This window comes from Entelurus aequoreus, linkage group LG05 (genome assembly GCF_033978785.1).
Source record: "Entelurus aequoreus isolate RoL-2023_Sb linkage group LG05, RoL_Eaeq_v1.1, whole genome shotgun sequence".
Lineage (NCBI taxonomy): Eukaryota > Metazoa > Chordata > Actinopteri > Syngnathiformes > Syngnathidae > Entelurus > Entelurus aequoreus.
Window position 1 is genome coordinate 88,362,068 of NC_084735.1, and position 22,824 is coordinate 88,384,891.

A 22,824-nucleotide genomic window follows, 5' to 3' on the forward strand; every position below is an offset into this window, starting at 1 on the left:
CATTTTAAAATGTTTTAATTGAATGCATGTCATTTAATTTGTCACAGTTTTATATAAAGTTATTTTAGGGTGTATTTTGGAGTAACATTTGACAGTAAGCACACCAGTCGGAGTCTCTTTACTCATTTTTGTATGCATTGATCTGATTGATGCGATATTTTCTATGATTAACACATGAGTTAACTCTTGTTAATTTTGACATCCCTAATATATGTATATATATATATATATATATATATATATATATATATATATATATATATATATATATATATATATATATATATATATATATATATATACATATATTAGAGATGCGCGGATAGGCAATTATTTCATCCGCATCACAAAAGTCGTCATCCACCCGCCATCCAACCGAGCTAACATTTTATCAAAACCACAACCGCCCGCCACTCACCGCTGTTATATATACAATATAGACCAGGGGTCGCACCCTAACAGCAATAATTAGGTCGTGCTGTGATGGTACTAGGGATGTGCGTATCGATCCTGTGGTATCGATATATCGATACTCACACGCTACTCATTTGGCATCACTTTTCTGAAAAAAGTATCGATATAAACCAAAAAACGGCGTGTGGGGGGTGCAAGCATCTCTTTCAGATGTTTTTGATTACTTACTTAACTTACTATGTACTGGGACACCCCTGTACCTGGCAGAGTCACGTGACAGGAGACAGCGAATGAGCGTCGTCAACGTGCAACACACACACAGCGATGCAGCCAGGCATATCCAGTGTTGTCCAATTGTTGACTTAAAACAGGCATTGTTTTTTTTTTTTTTAGTAATGTTTACTGAATATTTTTGTTTATATGATTATCCTAAATTCAAATAATTTCCACACAGGGGAATTTACTGTTAGTTGAAAATTGCTTGAGTATTTAAAACAAGATAAGAAAGAGATACAATTTGGAGATTCTTCATCTTTGCATTACAGTTTTATTTTTTTCCAAGAAAATCTTGAATATATGATTGAATGTGATTTTGGTTTTAATCTGTAACATGATTTCTTACATTTCGAAAACATTAGCCTATTTCATATTTCATTAATTGCTAATTATATCACAAACTTTAAAAAAATAACTGCAGCTTCTTGCAATTCGGATTTGACTGTTAATTGGAAAGCCCTAATATTTAATTATTATTATATATAATATATAGTTATTATTATATGTAATATTTAATTTATTTTTCATATTTATGTTATTTATTTTATTTTTATTTTTATTATATATTGACCATAATAAATGTGGTATAAATGGTCTGTATTTGTCTTGTGATTTGTCTTAAATAATACCAATAGTAATAATATTTTTGACTGACAAAAATTTGCCAATAAGAAATTATTGGTATCGGTATCGATGAAAATGCAAGAAAAAGTATCGTATCGTATCGAATCCTAAAAGTGTGGTATCGCCCATCCCTAGATGGTACTGCCTTTATCACCCTCTACAACATGTACAGACATTGTGACAGCTCAGTCACATGTTGTGTGCGGCTTCTGCTTGCACACGTAAGTGACAGCAAGGCATACTTGGTCCACAGCCATACAGGTTACACTGACGGTGGCCGTATAAAACAACTTTAACACTCTTAATATGTGCCACACTGTGAACCCACACCAAACAAGAATGACAAACACATTTCGGGAGAACATCCGCACCGTAACACAACATAAACACAACAGAACAAATACCCAGAACACCTTGCAGTCCTAACTCTTCCTGGCTGAAATATACACCCCCTCTGTCTATCTGTGTTGGCCCTGCGATGAGGCGGCGACTTGTCCAGGGTGTACCCCGCCTCATGCCCGAATGCAGCTGAGACAGGCTCCAGCGACCCCCCGCAACCCCAAAAGGGACAAGCGGTAGAAAATGGATGGATGGATGGCTATATATATATACATATATGTGTATATGTGTGTATGTATTAGGGGTGTGGGAAAAAATCGATTCGAATTCGAATCGCAATTCTCCCGTTGTGCGATTCAGAATCGATTCTCATTTTTAAATTTTTTATTTTTATTTTTAATTTTTTTATTTAAATTATCATTTTTTTTTTTTTTTAATTAATCAATCCAACAAAACAATACACAGCAATACCATAACAATGCAATCCAATTCCATAACCAAACCCGACCCAGCAACACTCAGAACTGCAATAAATGAATGAATGAATGAATGAATGAATGATCTTTATTGTCATTGTGCATGTACAGGTACAGGTCCAACGAAATTTAGATTGCTTCCCTGAGGTGCTTTGCATTTATTTTTTTTTAAAGAAGAAACCACACAATATACAAAAACAACACAATATACACAATATGCAATATACAATGTGGCCTAAGACCACTCTAAGAGGCAATGTAAAAGAAAACGAGACAGTAAAAAGTATAAAGTGACTAGAGAGGAGTAATGCTGAATCCCAGTGTGCTAAGGGGGTGGGAGTCAGCATTTCCTACCTCCTATGCTGTGCAGGCTTTTTATTGTGGATTAATTGTGTGAATAAATATGATAAATATTGTCCAGTTGGCATGTAATCGCTGATTACACAGTCCCGGATCATGTTGCACGTGAGGGAGTTTTTTTTTTTTTTTTTTACAATTTAGCTGCGTTTAGTGCAGTTATGGCCCGGGGGTAGAAACTGTTCCTGAGTCTATTTGTGCGGGTTCGCATAGTTCTGAAACGTCTGCCGGAAGGCAGCCGATCGAAGTGGCTGTTGCCGGGGTGGGACGGGTCCTTGAGTATGTTGGCTGCCTTCTTCAGGCAGCGGGAGTTATACAGTTCTTCCAGGGAGGGGAGGGGGCACCCGATGATTTTTTGGGCCGAGTTGACGACCCTCTGGAGAGCTTTCCTCTCTGCTGCTGTGCAGCTGCAGAACCATACGCAGATGCAGTATGTGAGGATGCTCTCCACAGAACAGCCGTAGAAGGACACCAGCAGATCCTGTCTCAGGTGGAGATTCCTGAGTACTCTCAAGAAGTAGAGCCTCTGCTGTGCCCTCTTGACGATGGCCGTGGTGTTGGTCCTCCAGGACTGGTCCTCATCCAGGTGAACTCCCAGGAAGCGTAGGGATGAGACTCTTTCCACACAGCCCCCGTCGATGTACAGGGGCTGTATGGTAGTTTTTCTCCTCCTGCTGTCCAAGATCACTTCCTGGGTCTTGAGCTGGTTCAGCTTCAGGTTGTTCACCCTGCTCAACACTGCCAGCTGCTCCACCTCGTCCCGGTATGCCGTCTCGTCGACCCCAGAGATGCAGCCCACCACCGTTGTGTCATCGGCAAACTTTATGATGTGGTTGCCGGGGTGGGTGGCTGTGAAGTCGTGGGTGTAGAGTGAGTAGAGCAGGGGGCTCAGCACGCAGCCCTGAGGTGAGCCGGTGCTGAGGCTGAGGGCTGTGGAGGTGTGGGTACCCATCCTCACCCTCTGATGGCGGTCAGTCAGGAAGTCTTTAATCCAGAGACAGGTGGGGTTGGATATTCCGAGGTCTGCTAGCTTGGTCACCAGTCTGTCAGGTAAGATGGTATTAAATGCAGAGCTGAAGTCTACAAAGAGCAGCCGTACATAGCTCCCCCCCCCTCCATGTGGGACATGGCGGAGTGGAGAGCCGTAGCGATGGCGTCCTCCGTAGACCTGTTGGCTCGGTAGGCAAACTGATGGGGGTCCAATGCGGGCGGTAGGGATGAGAGGATGTGGGTCCGGACCAGTTTCTCGAAACACTTCATTGTGATGGAAGTGAGTGCCACTGGCCGGTAGTCGTTCAGACAGCTGACAGTGTTTTTCTTTTTGGGGACCGGGATGATGGCGGAGGTTTTCAGGCAGGATGGGACGGTGGCCTGGAACAGGGACCGGTTGAAGATGTCGGTGAGGACACCAGCCAGCTGATCAGCGCAGTCTCTCAGCACCCGTCCGGAGACGCCGTCCGGTCCCGCAGCCTTCCTCGGGTTCACGGCTTTCAGTGTGCGTCTGACCTCGTGCTCCGTCACTGAAAGGGTGAGGCTGCTGTGGTCTGCCGAGTGAGGTGTGACTGCTGATTGAGGTGTGGCTGTTGGGTGAGGTGTTGCTACTGAGTGAAGTGTGACTGCTTCCGATGGTGTTACCTCAAAGCGGGCGTAGAAGGAGTTCAGCTCCTCTGCCAGCTGGGGGTCTCCCCTGCCGGCCGGGAGGTTGCTGGGCCTGTAGTTGGTCATGTCCTGGACCCCCTGCCATACCCTCCTGGAATCGTTGCTTTGGAAGCAGTCCTCAATCTTCGTTTTGTAGTCCTACTTAGCCTCCCTGATACCACGCTTCAGGCTGGCTCTGGCAGTGCTGTAGAGCTCCCCGTCGCCAGATCTGAACGCGGTGTCCCTCTCCCTCAGCAGCCTCAGCACCTCTCTCGTCATCCATGGCTTTGTGTTGGAATAGACTCGGACGCGCTTATCCACAGTAACAGAGTCTGTGCAGTGTTTTATGTAGCCCAGTACTCCTGATGTGTATTTCTCCAGGTCCTCGTCTACAAAGACCTCCCACGCAGTGGTGTCAAAGCAGTCTTGCAGCTTTTCAGTGGCACCTTCAGGCCAGGTATTGATGGTCTTTGTTGTGGTGGGAGCACTTATCCGGGTGGGGGTGTATGCTGGGATGAGTAGCAGGGATATGTGGTCTGACTGGCCCATGTGTGCTAAAGGTTTAGCTCTGTAGCCCAGTTTGATATTGGAGTAAACCTTGTCCAGTGTGTTTTTGCCTCTTGTGGCACATTTTACATGCTGGTGTAGTTTGGGGAGCACTACCTTCAGATTAGCATGGTTAACAGAGCAATTGAGAGGAGACACAAACACGACACAGAACAAACCAAAAGTAGTGAAACAAAAATGAATATTATCAACAACAGTATCAATATTAGTTACAATTTCAACATAGCAGTGATTAAAAATCCCTCATTGACATTATCATTAGACATTTATAAAAAAAAATAAAAAAGTACAATAGTGTCACAGTGGCTTACACTTTCATCGCATCTCATAAGCTTGACAACACACTGTGTCCAATATTTTCACAAAGATAAAATAAGTCATATTTTTGGTTCATTTAATAGTTAAAACAAATTTACATTATTGCAATCAATTGATAAAATATTGTCCTTCACAATTATAAAAGCTTTTTACAAAAATCTACTACTCTGCTTGCATGTCAGCAGACTGGGGTAGATCCTGCTGAAATCCTATGTATTGAATGAATAGAGAATCCTTTTGAATCGGGAAAAAAAATCGTTTTTGAATCGAGAATCGTGTTGAATTGAAAAAAACAAAATCGATTTTGAATCGAATCGTGACCCCAAGAATCGATATTGAATCGAATCGTGGGACACCCAAAGATTTGCAGCCCTAGTATGTATGTATGTATGTATGTATGTATGTATGTATGTATGTATGTATGTATGTATATACACACATATATATATATATATATATATATATATATATATATATATATATATATATATATATATATATATATATATATATATATATATATATATATATTAGTTCAACCTCTAGTTTATATAGTCTGATTCCTAAAAGAAGCTCGTAAATTGAGCTTCTACTGTGTTTTGAAATGTGTTTGTTGAAAAGAAGAGAAAATAAAGTTTCAGCAAAACAGTCCTTTTCAAATGGAGGGAGAAGGGACGAGCCTCCTTCATATGCAGTGGGCAGCGGGAAGGCGTCCCGATACTTCCGCTGCAGCCACACGCTCCCTGAAGGTTTTCCGACTTTAATCTTTACTCGTACTGTACGGACTATACCAAGGGAAATTTTTTTTTTGATTTTGCAACCGTAGCTTTTTAACAGGCCAATGTGTAAGTACGGTACAGAGGCGTACAGATTTCGCACACCGAACACATGGAATGAGGGACAGGAAGTGGCTGATTGTGGTGAACAAAGCACATGCAGCTACTACAGTAGTAAGGGATTCATATGGCCCCATTCGTCGTGGTTTACCTGACACATGAACCGTGACAAATTGGGGATGAGAGGAAGATCCACTCAGGAATGGGGAGCATATGAATCCCTTCCCTACTGTACATGTGAGAAACACTTACAGGTAACTGTTTCTCCAGGCAGTTGTTGAAGTTCTTGGTCTGGTTGGGCTTCAGCTTCTTCAGGGGGATTCGCGTCTCACCGATGAACTCGTTGTGCCGGAACTTGTCTTCGTCGCACACCGAAATCCTAAAATAAGAAGAGAGTTGCAGAAAGGATGCTTCATTAAGTCTTTAAATGCAGTCTGTCTCAGCGCTCGCACTGAAGCGAAGCCGAAGCTCCGAATTGAGTTCATAAGATTCATGCCTGAGTCAATCAGCATGACGGTAAATAATGAGATATTTACACTCCAGGTGGCATGAAGACACACATGGATTAGGGAGGTCTGGACCAGAGTGAATATGAGACGCTAGAGAGCAATAAGTCAGGACAAGTTGTTTAAAAAGATGAGTTTACATTTGTCAGTGTGAGTTAGAAACTCAGTGATGAGTCAATTATCTTCGACATGTTAGCAGGCCAGTTATGACTTAACACTCAAAATAAACCTTACTTAAGAAAAGTGAAAAACAACCCAATAAGACACAGGTGTCAAACTCAAGGACCGGGGGCCAGATGTGGCTCGCCACTTCGTTTTGTTTGGCCCTCGATAGCCTGGAAATAATATGGATAAATAAAGTACTGTAACTTTTTTTTTTTCTTTTTTTTTTTAACCCTTTAAAAGTCTTTTGAGCAAATTATTACTTTTTTATTTTTTTAAAATTTTATTTTATTGTAAACAACATAAAAAAAGACACAAGATACACTTACCATTACTAGTACTGTAACTTTTCATACTTAAATGTATTATTTCTTTCTCTTTTGGGAAAACAACCATATACCTGTACTCCATGTAATCGCAAATTATGTTAACTTAAATATTTTCTAATTATGCAAAAATATATGATCAAACATTCACACCAATTTTTATCTATATGGACAAAAAGTTGAGTTACGTCCTTTGGCCATTAGGGGGCCACCGTGCAAAACATTTTAAAAAATAGTTTTTATCTGTCCATAATGCTATCTTGTACAATTTTCCCATTTATTTTATTTTTATTTTTTCTACCGTTTTACTTTGTTTATAATGTGTTGCTTTCATATGCACATTCAATTTGTACTTGCGGTCCATGAAACAGCGTTTTTATCTACAATAATATGTATTCTCCAAAGAAAATTATTTTCAATATGTTGTTTTTTTTTTTAATTTATAAAATTTAATTAAAATATTTCAGTATAAGTACCTTTTGAATTTTTTTTATCACATTTAAAAATACCGCGATAATAATAACCGTGATAATTTTGGTCACAATAACCGTGATGAGAAATGTTCATACCTTGACATCCCTAGTATACAGTATGTATACATATATGTATATGTATATGTACATATACTGCGATGAGGTGACGACTATATGTATGTATATATGTATATGCATTATGTATGTATGTATATGTATATATGTGTATATATGTACAGTATATATATGTATGTGTATATATGTATATGTATGTAAATATATTTATGTTTATATGTGTATGTACATTTTAGCTGGAGTTTGTTTGTTTTTGTTATATATATGTATGTACTGTATGTATATATATGTGTGTGTATATATATATATGCATGTGTATATATATGTATATGTATATATGTATATACATATGTATGTAACAGTGACGTGCGGTGAGGTTCATGGCTGGTGAGGCACTGACTTCATCACAGTCAGATTTACAAACATAAGAACCCTAAAGAGTATCTTATTCACCATTTGATTGGCAGCAGTTAACGGGTTATGTTTAAAAGACGGCGTGGCGAAGTTGGTAGAGTGGCTGTGCCAGCAATCGGAGTGTTGCTGGTTACTGGGGTTCAATTCCCACCTTCTACCTTCCTAGTCACGTCCGTTGTGTCCTTGGGCAAGACACTTCACCCTTTGCCTCTGATGGCTGCTGGTTAGCGCCTTGCATGGCAGCTCCCGCCATCAGTGTGTGAATGTGTGTGTGAATGGGTGAATGTGGAAATACTGTCAAAGCGCTTTGAGTACCTTGAAGGTAGAAAAGCGCTATACAAGTATAACCCATTTATCATTTATATTATAAAAGCTCATACCAGCATTCTTCCCTGCTTGGCACTCAGCATCAAGGGTTGGAATTGGGGGTTAAATCACCAAAAATTATTCCCGGGCGCGGCGCCACTGCTGCCCACTGCTCCCCTTACCTCCCAGGGGGTGAGCAAGGGGATGGGTCAAATGCAGAGGACAAATTTCACCACACCTAGTGTGTGTGACAATCATTGGTACTTTAACTTAACTTTAACTTTACACATACAAACTGTAGCACACAAAAAAGCACATTTACATAAAAAAAAGGTTATTATAGTCTTATCTTTACTTATAAATGAAGTCCATGCGCAGCTCCTTTTGAACAAAAGCATCGATAACTTGTTTATAGAAGTCTTCCTTATCTTTCTTCAGTTTTAAAAGTCTCTCTGTCTCGATGGAGATCTTCCTCTAAGTATTACCTCCTGCTTCGATTGAAAGTCCAGTTTAGAAAACTGTTTTATTTTAGATATGTAATCCTCCATGTTAAAAGTCCAGGCGAGAGGAAAAAATAAACGATCGCTGCTAACTGTTGCTGCTTGTTGTTATTTCTTCTGCAGCCGAGTAGTCGCCAGAATGATCTCTGGGATCACTACCGCCCTCTACCACCAGGAGGCGGGATTACTGCGAGCCTCACACAGTGCGTCTTCGCAGCAGTTTTATGATTGTTCAGCACAAGAAATACGTTACACACATACAGTTGTTGACAAAATACACTGTACATTATATACCTCAGCTAACGAAACTATGGAAATGTATAATATAATTCATATAGCAATACGGTCTCACTGCACAGCAGGCCAGCAGTTAGCCGAGTCATTGCACAATCCATGGTGAGGCTCAACTGGCTGGTGACTCACCGCAAGTCACTTCTCAGTATTTGAACGGCAAATATGTTCACCTCCCAGGGGGTGAACAAGGGGATGGGTCAAATGCAGAGGACACATTTCACCACACCTAGTGTGTGTGACAATCATTGGTACTTTAACTTTAACTTTTTTAAACATTTTACCTGGAGTTTGTTTGTTATGTTATATATATGTATGTACTGTATATGTGTGTGTGTGTATATATATATATATATATATCAGTGGCGTGCGGTGCGGTTCATGTCAGGTGAGGCACTGACTTCATCACAGTCAGATTTACAAACATATGAACCCTAAAGAGTATCTTATTCACCATTTGATTGGCAGCAGTTAACGGGTTATGTTTAAAAGCTCATACCAGCATTCTTCCTTGCTTGGCACTCAGCATCAAGGGTTGGAATTGGGGGTTAAATCACCAAAAATTATTCCCAGGCACGGCGCCGCTGCTGCCCACTGCTCCCCTCACCTCCCATGGGGTGATCAAGGGGATGGGTCAAATGCAGAGGACAAATTTCACCACACCTAGTGTGTGTGTGACAATCATTGGCAGGGGTGCCGCTAGGGATTTTGGGCCCCATGAAAAGAATCTTTACAGGGCCCCCAACACAGCGGAAACATTTGTTGATGCTATTTTACATACAATTATGCATTTTAATGGTATTTTTGACTATCATTACCATATTTTTGAAAGAAGAACAGCATCACAGTTGACATGTACAGTAGGGGAAGAACTGAGCACTCTGAATACAATGGAATTCATTTTGAGTCATTTATTTGCTGCACCACTGATTCTTGAGACTGTAGTAAAATGTATTATATTTTGTAATATATTATTATTATTTCAACACACACAGCTGCTCACCTCCTTCCTCATGTGGGGGCACTGGGGCTGATTCAGGGGCAGGGGAAGTTGGGGGCTGACAGACAGCTGCTGCTGCTGGTGCACTTGACTCTGTTCAGAATGAGGCATCATTTTGACAGAGGGGAGATCAACTATTATTGAATAAGAACAGCTTGATAAATGTTTGGCTGGATTGATTATTTAACTAATATAGCAGTAAAATGTAAAAATCCAGAGTTTTCTTGAGCTAACATGGTGAGAAAGGTGATGCTAGCTTATTACCACAGACAGGGACAAAGTTAATATGCATAACTTTCCACCACAACTAACAAACCCACCTTTTTTGGGAAATGTTGTGACATATTGTCGACCCTTCAACTCCTTCTCCTCTCTTATTTTATTTTCCTTTCTTTTTTGGCTGCCTGATTTTTGAGGCATACTGCTGTCTCCTCCGCTTTGCCCGCTGTGGCGCTGTCTGTCTGGGACAAATCGCCGGTGCTCTACCTGCAGCTGATCCAGTCGGACTGAACCATTTTACGTAAATAGAGGGGGGGAAGGGAGGGCCGTGCATGTGTTGATGCTTCCAAAACAAATAAAGGTATTGTTACCAGGACATGGAAAATAAAAAATGTGTGATTATATGTTACTTAATAACTTAGTGTCATTATTTTTTCTGTATTATAATTTCATCATCATTAGGGGCCTCTCTGGGCCCCCCTCCATCATGGGCCCCTAGAATCCGTCTCCTTTACCCCCCCTTTTCGGCGCCCCTGATCATTGGTATGCGTGAGGGCGGACCTACGTCACTTCCGCCTACCAATCCCCTAGCAACCGGGAATTCGTTGAAAACAAACCAGCTCACAGCGTAAACAGCATTGACAGAAAAAGCATTTAACGAGCGTTGTGGCTTGGAAGTCGGCGTTAAATCCTTCATTTACGCATTTTTACTTATTCGCATATCGTGTGAAAAAACGAAAATGTATTATTTGCGTCAGACTCGTCTCAGTGAACTTTAAAGCTTCTCAGGCTTAGCTTAGCTTGCTAGTTAGCTTAGCCTGCGCGCTACTAAGAAAGAGACGCGGAAGTTATCAACAACAAGATCAAGTGTTAGTGCATAAAATATTGAGAGGGCTACATGTATTGAATGGCAACATGAAAATTATAGGGTTTATTGGTTTTTAAAAACCCAACTGTTAAGCGCAAATTTAAACGAAACCGGTTTTCGAAAATAGCTAGCTAGGCTATAGACTATATAGTATATTACTTACTTAACTTAATCCTCTTCTTCCCGGATGGGAAATAAGGCTTCGACGACTCGACGCCATTCATCTCGCTGCTGTGCTCGTCTCTGTGCCTCGCCCCATGTAAGCTTCATCTCTTTCAGCTCCCCTTCAACTGTTCTTTCGCCAGGTGTTCTTTGGCCGCCCTGGCTTACGTTTTCCCGGTGGTGTCCATCTTAACGCTGCCTTTGGTATCCTCTCGTTGTCCGGTTTTCGAAAATAGCTAGCTAGGCTATAGACTATATAGTATATACCGCATGTTATTTTTGTACAACAACAACTTCAGCTGTCGAACGTTATAAGGTACAAATTCAACAAGTACAACATTAGCACGGACGTATAGCCAAGTTGTGGTTAAGAAGGTGGATTTTTGTTCCTTATATTTACCAGAAACGAAGTGATCCGAACACACGACCCGGGACTTTGGGGGACTTTTTTTTTTCTTTCCATGATGGCAGGGGAGGCACGTATATATATATATATATATATATATATATATATATATATATATATATATATATATATATATATATATATATATATATATATATATATATATATATATATATATATATATATATATATATATATATATATATATATATATACATATATATATATATATATATATATATATATATATATATATATATATATATATATATATATATATATATATATATATATATATATTTGTTTGTATCCATAATACATAATTCCCTTACAAAAAAATTACAGGAATATAGAAAACTTTACCTGCAGTGTCAAGTATTTATTTCACAGTCACAATGCTTGTTTTTTTTTGTTTTTTTGCTAAAAAGTTAATGAATCGATATCAACTCACTGAATCGTTTCAGATCGTATCGTTTTAAATAAACTAATTCCATCCCTTAATCGTATCGGCGACCTCAAATTATGATTCGAATCGAATTAACACGAATCATAACACCCCTTTTGTTGACTCCGTCCCTGTACTTTACTTTTTATTGAATACAATTTCAAAATAAGCCATCATGGGGCCAAGGAAAGTTGCAAGAGTGAGTACTATAATAAAAATGGTGAGAAACACAATTGAACTGAAGAACGTAAACCCGTAGCAAAGTACGAAGTTGGCGTGGTTCTGTCCTCCCCTCATTGCTCTCCACTCAGCGCTCATCTTTACCAACAAGGGTCTTCCAGATGTTGATTTTTTATTTGTATTTCCCATTGCTTTCTGCCTGTAAAAGTATGATACTCTGTAAAATATGTTTTGTGTTAATATTTTTAGGTGTCTGGAACAAAGTATTTGGATTTACATTATTAAAAAAATAGGTATGGCGTTCGGTTTTTCGGATTTGTTCGGGTTTCGAAACAAAAACTGGGGTAGTACTGTTGATTAGACACATACCTATGAAATAGTCGTAAGAATACAAATTTATCAGCCACATATCCAAAGGTAAACCGCAACGTTTAGCAAAGGTAGCAAAAATCGAGTACTGTATTTTCCGTGCCATAGTGTGCACCGGATTATAAGGCGCACTGTCGATCAATGGTCTATTTTTAATCTTTTTTCATATATTAGGCGCATTAAAGGAGTCATATTATTGTTTTGTTTTTTTCTAAATGTAAAACACTTCCTTGTGGTCTACATAACATGTAATGGTGGTTCTTTGGTCAAAATGTTGCACAGATTATGTTTTACAGATCATCTTCAAGCCGCTTTCTGACAGTCGCTTCCGGATGCGCCGTTTTGTGGGCGGTCTTATTTACGTGGCTCACCTTCGGCAGCGTCTTCTCCCCGTCATCTTTGTTGTAGCGGTGTAGCGTGCAAAGACGGGAGTGGAAGAAGTGTCAAAAGATGGAGCTAACTGTTTTAATGACATTCAGACTTTACTTCAATCAATAACGGAGCAGCATCTCCTCATCCGGAAACAACACCACCGGAAATGTGTCCCGTGAAAAAACGTCCGACTGGAACTCTCTAATAACTAAAGTTCCTTGGGTGAATAATGTAAACTCACTACACCGGTATGTTTTAGCGCTTTCATGGCGAGTTTACTGACAGATATAAGTAAGAACTTTACACTACTTTATATTAGAAATGGCAACAGCGAAGGATGAATGTCCCATAACAAGAAGATAGAGAAAAAGAAGAAGCTTATCGACTACGGTGTCGACACGGACTGCAAAGGCGGACGTGCGCAATTTTTCAGAATTTATGCAGATCCCAAATACAGATCAGCAGGTACCAGAAGGTAAGAAAAGTTGCTTTTGCATAATATCGCCTAACAAAACGCCAGATAATATGTCTTACCTTATACACACACCATAATAATACTCGTATGTTTAATGTGCCGACAATCCTTCAAGCGGTGCGGCTTCGTAGCTTACCAAAGTCGTACTAAAACATTTTGATAGATTTTAGAGCGCCGTGTGTAATGTTCTATATTTTCAGTGGAACATATAACATGTTGCTGTTGTTTACTTGAGACATATTGCCATCATAGTGCAGCCTACACTTATCTCTTATGTTTGACGGCCATCTACTGGTCACACTTATCATTACACCATGTACCAAATAAAATAGCTTCGAGGTCGGTAAGCAAAACCAGAATTATTCCTTACATTAGGCGCACCGGGTTATAAGGCACACTGTCGAGTTTTGAGGGTTAAACAGGTTTTTAAGTGCGCCTTATAGTCTGGAAAATACGGTCATATTTTTTAGGTTTGTTCGAGAACCATTGGCGGAGGATTTTTGAAACACACAAACTGTAAAAAGCTTTTTATAGGAATTGTTTACACACTGTAGTCGTGAGTAGGGATGTCCGATAATGGCTTTTTGCCGATATCCGATATTCCGATATTGTCCAACTCTTAATTACAGATAACGATATCAACCGATACCGATATCAACCGATACCGATATCAACCGATACCGATATATAAAGTCGTGGAATTAACACATTATTATGCCTAATTTGGACAACCAGGTATGGTGAAGATAAGGTCCTTTTTAAAAAAATTAATAAAATAAAATAAAAACATTTTCTTGAATAAAAAAGAAAGTAAAACAATATAAAAACAGTTCCATAGAAACTAGTAATTAATGAAAATGAGTAAAATTAACTGTTAAAGGTTAGTACTATTAGTGGACCAGCAGCACGCACAATCATGTGTGCTTACGGACTGTATCCCTTGCAGACTGTATTGATATATATTGATATATAATGTAGGACCCAGAATATTAATAACAAAAAGAAACAACCCTTTTGTGTGAATGAGTGTGAATGAGTGTAAATTGGGGAGGGAGTTTTTTTTGGGTTGGTGCACCAATTGTAAGTGTATCTTGTGTTTTTTATTTTGATTTAATTTAAAAAAAAAAAAAAAAAAAAAAAAAATCAGATACCAATAATAAAAAAAAAACGATACCGATAATTTCCGATATTACATTTTAAAGCATTTATCGGCCGATAATATCGGCAGGCCGATAATATCGGACATCTCTAGTCGTGAGGTAACGCTGCTTATTTACAATCAATCAAAAAATACGTAAAGTTAGCGCTGAAAGTCTGCCTACAGGAGATATTAAACTGAAACGCGGGCAGCATGTTTAACGTAGAGCTCCAACAGTTATTGTTTTCTTCCAGACAAGGCACATCTCCATCACTCCATTAAACCCATAGGAAAAACTCGATAAAATTGCAGAGACGACGAACGAAATGAGTCCTACATGAAGCTCGTGTCTTGGAATAATGCGCCTTTCAAGTGCTTTTCTCCGCATAATCAGCCGGCAAAACACGCGGCTTCCATGAACCCGAATAATAGTAGCTTTATCGGCATGACAATGACAATGGAGTAAAAACAACTCATCTGCTGCGGGCGGCGCTCAATTCAATTTAGCAAAAGAAATGATGTGTCGTGTGGAAACGTGGAGGCTTCTCTCTCACGGCTGATTGTTTGTGGAAAGGGTTCATCAGCGCCGTGCCACGGTGGGCGCTATCCATCCGATCACGGCGTCGCTGTGGAATCCAGACACTGAAAGGATCTGGGTTTGGCCACGGAAGATAAAGTTAAAGTTAAGTTAAAGTACCCATGTTTGTCACACACACACTCGGTGTGGCGAAATGATACTCTGCATTCGACCCATCCCCCTTGATCACCCCCTGGGAGGTGAGGTGAGCAGTGAGCAGCAGCGGTGGCCGCGCCCGGGAATCATTTTGTGTGATTTAACCCCCAATTCCAACCCGTGATGCGGAGTGTCAAGCAGGGAGGTAATGGGTCCCATTTGTTATAGTCTTTGGTAAGACTCGGCCGGGGTTTGAACTCACGACCTACCGATCTCAGGGCGGACACTCTAACCACTACGGACATACAGTAGCTGTTTGCAGAGGGTTGATAAGGTTGCAGCTTGAAAAATAAACATTTGAATACCAATCACCAAAATGTGGCTAATCAACAATTAGCTCTTCCTATACGTTCTACAAAATCCAAAACCAGCATAGTTGGCACGTTGTGTAAATGGTAAATAAAAACAGAATACAATGATTTGCAAATCCTTTTCAACTTATATTCAATTGAATAGACTGCAGAGACAAGATATTTAATGTTCGAACTGAGAAACTTAATTTTTTTTGGAAAATAATCATTAACTTAGAATTTAATGGCAGCAACACATTGCAAAAAAGTTGGCATTTTTACCACTGTGTTACATGGCCTTTCCTTTTAACAACACTCAGTAAGCGTTTGGGAACCGAGGAGACCAATTTTTGAAGCTTTTCAGGTGGAATTGTTTCCCATTCTTGCTTGATGTACAGCTTAAGTTGTTCAACAGTCCGGGGTCTCCGTTGTGGTATTTTAGGCTTCATAATGTGCCACACATTTTCAATGGGAGACAGGTCTGGACTACAGGCAGGCCAGTCTAGTACCCACACTCTTTTACTATGAAGCCATGCTGTTGTAACACGTGGCTTGGCATTGTCTTGCTGAAATAAGCAGGGGCGTCCATGATAACGTTACTTGGATGGCAACATATGTTGCTCCAAAACCTGTATGTACCTTTCAGCATTAATGGTGCCTTCACAGATGTGTAAATTACCCATGCCTTGGGCACTAATACACCCCCATACCATCACAGATGCTGGCTTTTGAAATTTGCGCCTATAACAATCCAGTTTGTTCTTTTCCTTTTTGTTCTGGAGGTCACGACGTCCACAGTTTCCAAAAACAATTTGAAAAGTGGACGCATCAGACCACAGAACACTTTTCCACTTTGCATCAGTTCATCTTAGATGAGCTCGGGCCCAGCAGAGCCGGCTGCATTTCTGGGTGTTGTTGATAAATGGCTTTTGCTTTGCGTAGTAGAGTTTTACCTTGCACTTACAGATGTAGCGACCAACTGTAGTTACTGACAGTGGTTTTCTGAAGTGTTCCTGAGCACATGTGGTGATATCCTTTACACACTGATGTCGCTTTTTGATGCTGTACCGCCTGAGGGGTCGAAGGTCCGTAATATCATCGCTTACGTGCAGTGATTTGTCCAGATTCTCTGAACCTTTTGATAATATTATGGACCACAGATGGTGAAATCCCTAAATTCCTTGCAATAGCTCGTTGAGAAATGTTGTTCTTAAACTGTTCGACAATTTGCTCACGCATTTGTTCACAAAGTGGTGACCCATCCTGGTTTGTGAATGACTGAGCATTTCATGGAAGCTGCTTTTATACCCAATCATGGCACCCACCTGTTCCCAATTAGCCTGTTCACCTGTGGGATGTTCCAAATAAGTGTTTGATGAGCATTCCTCAACTTTCTCAGTCTTTTTTACCACTTGTGCCAGCTTTTTTGAAACATGTTACAGGCCTCAATTTCCAAATGAGCTAATATATGCAAAAAATAACATAGTTCTCCAGTTCGAACGTTAAGCATCTTATCTTTGCAGTCTATTCAATTGAATACAAGTTGAAAAGGATTTGCAAATCACTGTATTCAGTTTTTATTTACCATTTACACAACGTGCCAACTTCACTGGTTTTTGGTTTTGTACATTAAAAGTGCTTCTTGGAGACACACACTCTGTCAGAGACAGGCCGGAAAAACAACTCATTAGCTTTTCATATTCATACACGCGAAAACAGTGGCTTTTAACTGTCAATTCCGCAACATTTTGGACAACGTTCTTACCGAATATGTTTCCAATTAGGTGGTAGTGATGGAAACTACTGTATTCTAGGGGCAGCGATACAGTGTAGTGTAGCAAAGCCAAATCGTGATGATGCATACTGTATGATTATGTAACCTACTTCCAGCACTTTGATGGGGCAGGGATAACACTTTGGTAAAACTAAAAAAAGGAGCGCAGAACAGTGAAGTAACACTTAGCGTTGCATAACGGTGTCATATTTATCAAGTTTGTTTTTTCAGGTGGTGGGACTAATAGTATGTATCCAAATCCATTTTATTTATAAAACTCTATTAACAAGCAAATTGTTTCCAAAGTGCTGCACGTCATAAAACAATTAATTGTAAACCAATGGGGGAAAAAAATACAATACCAATAGATAAAAAATAATAATAATAAAAAAACACTAAAATAAATAAAAACAAATCAATATACTAAAACAAATTCCTGCCGAGGTAAAAGCCAGAAAATAAAAGTGTGTTTTGAGACGAGACTTAAAAGATGGAATAGTGGGGCCCGTTCTGACATGAGGTGGCAGAGGATTTCATAGTTCCGGTCTCTCCTTATCTTAAAGGTGTCCTATGATGATTTTTTTCTTCATTGAAAACACTTCCTTGTGGTCTACATAAGTTAAAGTTAAAGTACCCATGATTGTCACACACATTGTGTGGTGAAATTTGTCCTCTGCATTTGACCCATCCCCTTGTTTTACTGCGCCCGGGAACCATTTTTGGTGATTTAACCCCCAATTCCAACCCTTGATGCTGAGTGCCAAGCAGGGAGGTAATGGGTCCCATTTTTATAGTCTTTGGTATGACTCGGCCGGGGTTTGAACTCACAACCTACCGATCTCAGGGCGGACACTCTAACCACTAAGCCACTGAGAAGATAATGTAATGGTCAAACTTTTGCATAGTCTTCAAACCACCGTCTCATGGATGCGCCGTTTAGTTTTATTGGCATGGTTCCACTTTGACTGCGTCTTCTACGGGTCAGTCATGTTGTAGTTTTTAGCTCTTCCATATTGAGTCTATTGAGAGATATAAGTTAGAACTAAGGTTGTCTCGATACTAATATTTTGGTACCAATACCAAAATGTATTTCAATACTTTTCTAAATAAAGGCAAACTTGCCAACCTTGAGACCTCCAACACCGGGAGGCCATATTTTTGCTGAAAGGATTTAGTACAGAAAATCGACAATAAAGTTCGCAACTTTTGCTCGCTGATAAAAAAAAGCCTTGCCTGTACCGGAAGTAGCGTGACGTCACAGGAGCTAGTATTCCTCACAATTCCCCATTGTTTACAATGGAGCGAGAGAGATTCGGACCGAGAAAGTGATGATTACCCCATTAATTTGAGCGAGGATGAAAGATTCGTAGATGAGGAACGTTACAGTGAAGGACTTGAGAGGCAGTGATGGACGTATCTTTTTTCGCTCTGACCGTAACTTAGGTACAAGCTGGCTCATTGGATTCCACACTCTCCTTTTTCTATTGTGGATCACGGATTTGTATTTTAAACCACCTCGGATACTATATCCTCTTGAAAATGAGAGTCGAGCACGCGAAATGGACATTTAAAGTGACTTTTATCTCCAAGACAATACATCGGTGACACACTTAGCTACTGAGCTAACGTGCTAGCATCGTTCTCAAATTAAGATGGAAACAAAATAAATAAACCCCTGACTGGAAGGATAGACAGAAGACCAACAATAATATTAAACCATGTACATGTAACTACACGGTTAAAAATTCTCAGCCTGGTAAGGCTTAACTATGCTGTTTCTAACGACGCTAAGGCTAATTTAGCAACTTAGCAACCGGACCTCACAAAACTATGTACTCTCTCCTTTTTTTATTGTGGATCACGGATTTGTATTTTAAACCACCTCGGATACTATATCCTCTTGAAAATGAGAGTCGAGCACGCGAAATGGACATTTAAAGTGACTTTTATCTCCAAGACAATACATCGGTGACACACTTAGCTACTGAGCTAACGTGCTAGCGTCGTTCTCAAATGAAGATAGAAACAAAATAAATAAACCCCTGACTGGAAGGATAGACAGAAGAGCAACAATAATATTAAACCATGTACATGTAACTACACGGTTAAAAATTCTCAGCCTGGTAAGGCTTAACAATGCTGTTGCTAACGGAGCTAAGGCTAATTTAGCAACTTAGCAACCGGACCTCACAGAACTATGATAAAACATTAGCGCTCCACCTACGCCAGCCAGCCCTCATCTTCCCATCAACACCCGTGCTCACCTGCATTCCAGCGATCAACGGCGCGACGAAGGACTTCATCCGTGGGTTTGGCGGCAAGCATCGGCTAGGCGTCAGGGTAAGTAGTCCTTGTTGTGTTGCTGTAAGTATTGTAATGCCCCGCAGTGGAGAAGGAGTCACACAGACGAGGATGCGCTGCTCAATCGCTTTATTAACAAGCGGTAACTGGTTGTAGTTCAAAAAGTAACGCACACACATACACGAGCTGCTGTTAGCCAAAACTCACGCTCACACACACTCAAGTTCTCCGCCAACTCACTCGCGCATGCGCGTTCCCCAAACCCTTAAAGACACAGTACACTAATGCAAATATCACAGATATTACAGTATTGTACTTAGCCGCTAAGACACCGATCGATCCCACCTACAACGTTCTTCTTTGCAGTCTCCATTGTTCATTAAACAAATTGCAAAAGATTCACCAACACAGATGTCCAGAATACTGTGGAATTTTGTCGAAGAAAACAAGAGGCTTTTCTATCGGGTCCGATGGGGTCCAACCACTTCCGTTGCTTTTGTGACGTCACGCGCATAAATCATATCCAAAGGAGTTTTTCAACCGGAAGTGTGGCGGGAATTTTAAAATTGCACTTTATAAGTTAACCCGGCCGTATTGGCATGTGTTGCATTGTTAAGATTTCATCATTGATATATAAACTATCAGACTGCGTGGTTGGTAGTAGTGGGTTTCGGTAGGCCTTTAAGTTGATACTTTTTCTACCTTCGTTGTCAGGACATTGATGATGTTATCGATTCTCTATTCTCTGGTGACCATAGACCAGCCCATGTCAAAGTGAAGTGAATGAATCATCTATGGCCCCCTGGATGATATTTGATTAGTAATAGAACCGGCACGCAGGCCACAGCCACCTGCTGTTTTTTTTGCATGCACCGATACTCCATCAGTGTTGGCGCTAGGAATTTTCAAAATGGGGTCCCAGGGACCCCATCAAGTCATAAAAATGGGGTCCCAGAGTAAAATTTTGGGGTCCCACTTTTTTGTAATCGTTTTGAAAACAAATAATAAATGTATGCATTATCCTGTTATAGCTCACATTCTATAGTGTGTTTTGGAAAGAAGGTTGTCATAAACGTTACTTAATTCATCAAAAAATTTTTTTTGAAAGAAAACATATTTTTATGCATATGTAGTTATAAACATTCATTCACTTTCTTATTTCCTTCCGTTGATCTAAACTTTACCGCTGCCGGTATTTTTTTCTACATTTTTAATTGTAATATTTAAAGAATGTGTTTGTTCTATTTTGGGCCAGAGTAAGACAAAGAAAACAATCTGAAGTTGTTCTTAATTTTTTTGTTTTAATGCCATGATTTTGATCCTGTTGATGCTAAGCGCAAGTACACTCGTACTTTGTGGACGCCGTCTGCTCCACATTCCCTGTAAGTGTTTTGCATTTTGTTTTGTTTTCGTCATAGTCTGTCTGGTCAGAGAACTTCCCTGTTGCTCTCGCTTTTTGTTCGGTTTATCAATAAATAATAATTTTTTTACTGCACGCTGCTACCTCGTTCGCCTGCATCCTAAAATCACAACCTCCTGCGTCTTCCACGACGCCTGACAGTCATTGTCTGGGACGTACAGTTCCTGAGAAGGCGCAAGTCTAGCACAGGGTCGGTGTGACCTCGCAGCTCAAACTCCAGTTTTCCCTTCATTAAAGTACAACAAATTATAAGCTAACCAGGCTTTGACGTCTTTTCAGCACTTCAATAGGGGTCAGGGGATGTGGTCATTTTTGGATAGTGGCAGCTATATTTGGCAGTCATCTACATAAAAATGATAAGTGAGGCCATGCTTTTTAAATATTGCACCAAATGGGATAATATAAAGAGCAAACAGGAAGTGGCCCAATAATTAATCCCTGGGGGACTCCACAGTCAAGGGCGGTGGTGGACGAATCTTCCAAAGACGCATCTCTCGGACAGTTATGATCTGAGAAACTTCCAATCCGGGTCAATAATTTAATAGAATATAGAATGGAAGCCTATTACATCAAGACACTTGCTTCAATAAATAACCCTTCATGTCAGACTAATGATGGACTGTCTCAAAAATAGTAATGACTTCCGGTCTCATAGGCAATAATTAGATTGATATCATAATAAATGATTTGGCAACAAGCCATTGTTGGCAGTGATTTTTTTGGAGATTGCGAGTCATTATTATTATTATCTTGTTACGCTCCATCACAGTACGCGGTTAGTACCTGAGTGTTTTTCGGACCATATCCTCGTCGGTGATGCCGTAGTAGGTCAGGGTCTCGCTCCAGACGGGGTTGAGCGTGTTGTGCAGGGTCTTGGTTCGAAGTTTATTGGCCTGCGGAGAAAAAGGCAGACAGGTGACAGGTTGGCGATCAATCGAACAGGAAAAGGGGGAGAGGATCCCCCATCGACTAACCGCCCGCTTCCTGGAGACGACTCATGGCTCGGGTGTTTGGTTAATCGACATGCTGCCATAATTGTGTAAACAGAACTGGCATATGCAGGGAAAATTTGTCAATGCGTTGATGTTAAAGTTAAAGTTAAAGTACCAATGACTGTCACACACACACTAGGTGTGGTGAAATTTGTCCTCTGCATTTGACCCATCCCCTTGTTCACCCCCTGGGAGGTGAGGGGAGCAGTGAGCAGCAATACACAACAATACTATAATAATGCAATACAATTTCAAAAGCAAACCCAATTTTGGAGTTCTGAACTTGTGATTTCTTGCAGTGTTAAGTGGTAATATTTCACATTTGTCCCAATTGACTTTATACCCTGATAAACAGCCATATTCAGTGATGACATTATTGATATAGTGTAGAGAGGAGTTAACATGTGACAGGTAGAGAATTATATCGTCACAATACATCGATAGCTTATTATACTGAGAGCCAATTTTTATAACATGAATATTATTTTCACTTCTTATTTTTGCAGCTAAGGGTTCAATAACCAAATTAAATAATAATCCAGATGCAGGACATCCCTATTTTACTCCTCTTTTTAACGAAAAAGGTTCTGAAATATGATTATTGGTTTTGACTGATGCCATGGGCCTTGTATAAAGCACCTTAATCCATTGTATAAAATTATCTCCAAATCCAAATTTACGTAATGTGCAAAACATAAATGAGCAGTTTATGCGGTGGAATGCCTTCTCCGCATCAAAAGTACATACTGCTGTGGGATAAGTGACACTTCTAGCATAGTAAA

General features: G+C 40.1%; 1 protein-coding gene across 1 annotated transcript in view; it reads right to left on the minus strand.

Annotated features, from left to right (window-relative positions):
* Positions 1-5,556: 5,556 nt before the first annotated feature.
* Positions 5,557-22,824, minus strand: part of LOC133649993 (double C2-like domain-containing protein beta) — a 78,139-nt gene continuing 60,871 nt past the window's right edge. Inside the window, exons 5-6 of the mRNA XM_062046708.1 lie at positions 21,834-21,943; positions 5,557-6,224 (exon numbers count right to left, since the gene is read on the minus strand). Of these exons, the coding sequence (XP_061902692.1) occupies positions 5,993-6,224; positions 21,834-21,943 (342 nt within the window). The 3' untranslated portion in view covers positions 5,557-5,992. The remainder of the gene's footprint in view (positions 6,225-21,833; positions 21,944-22,824) is intronic.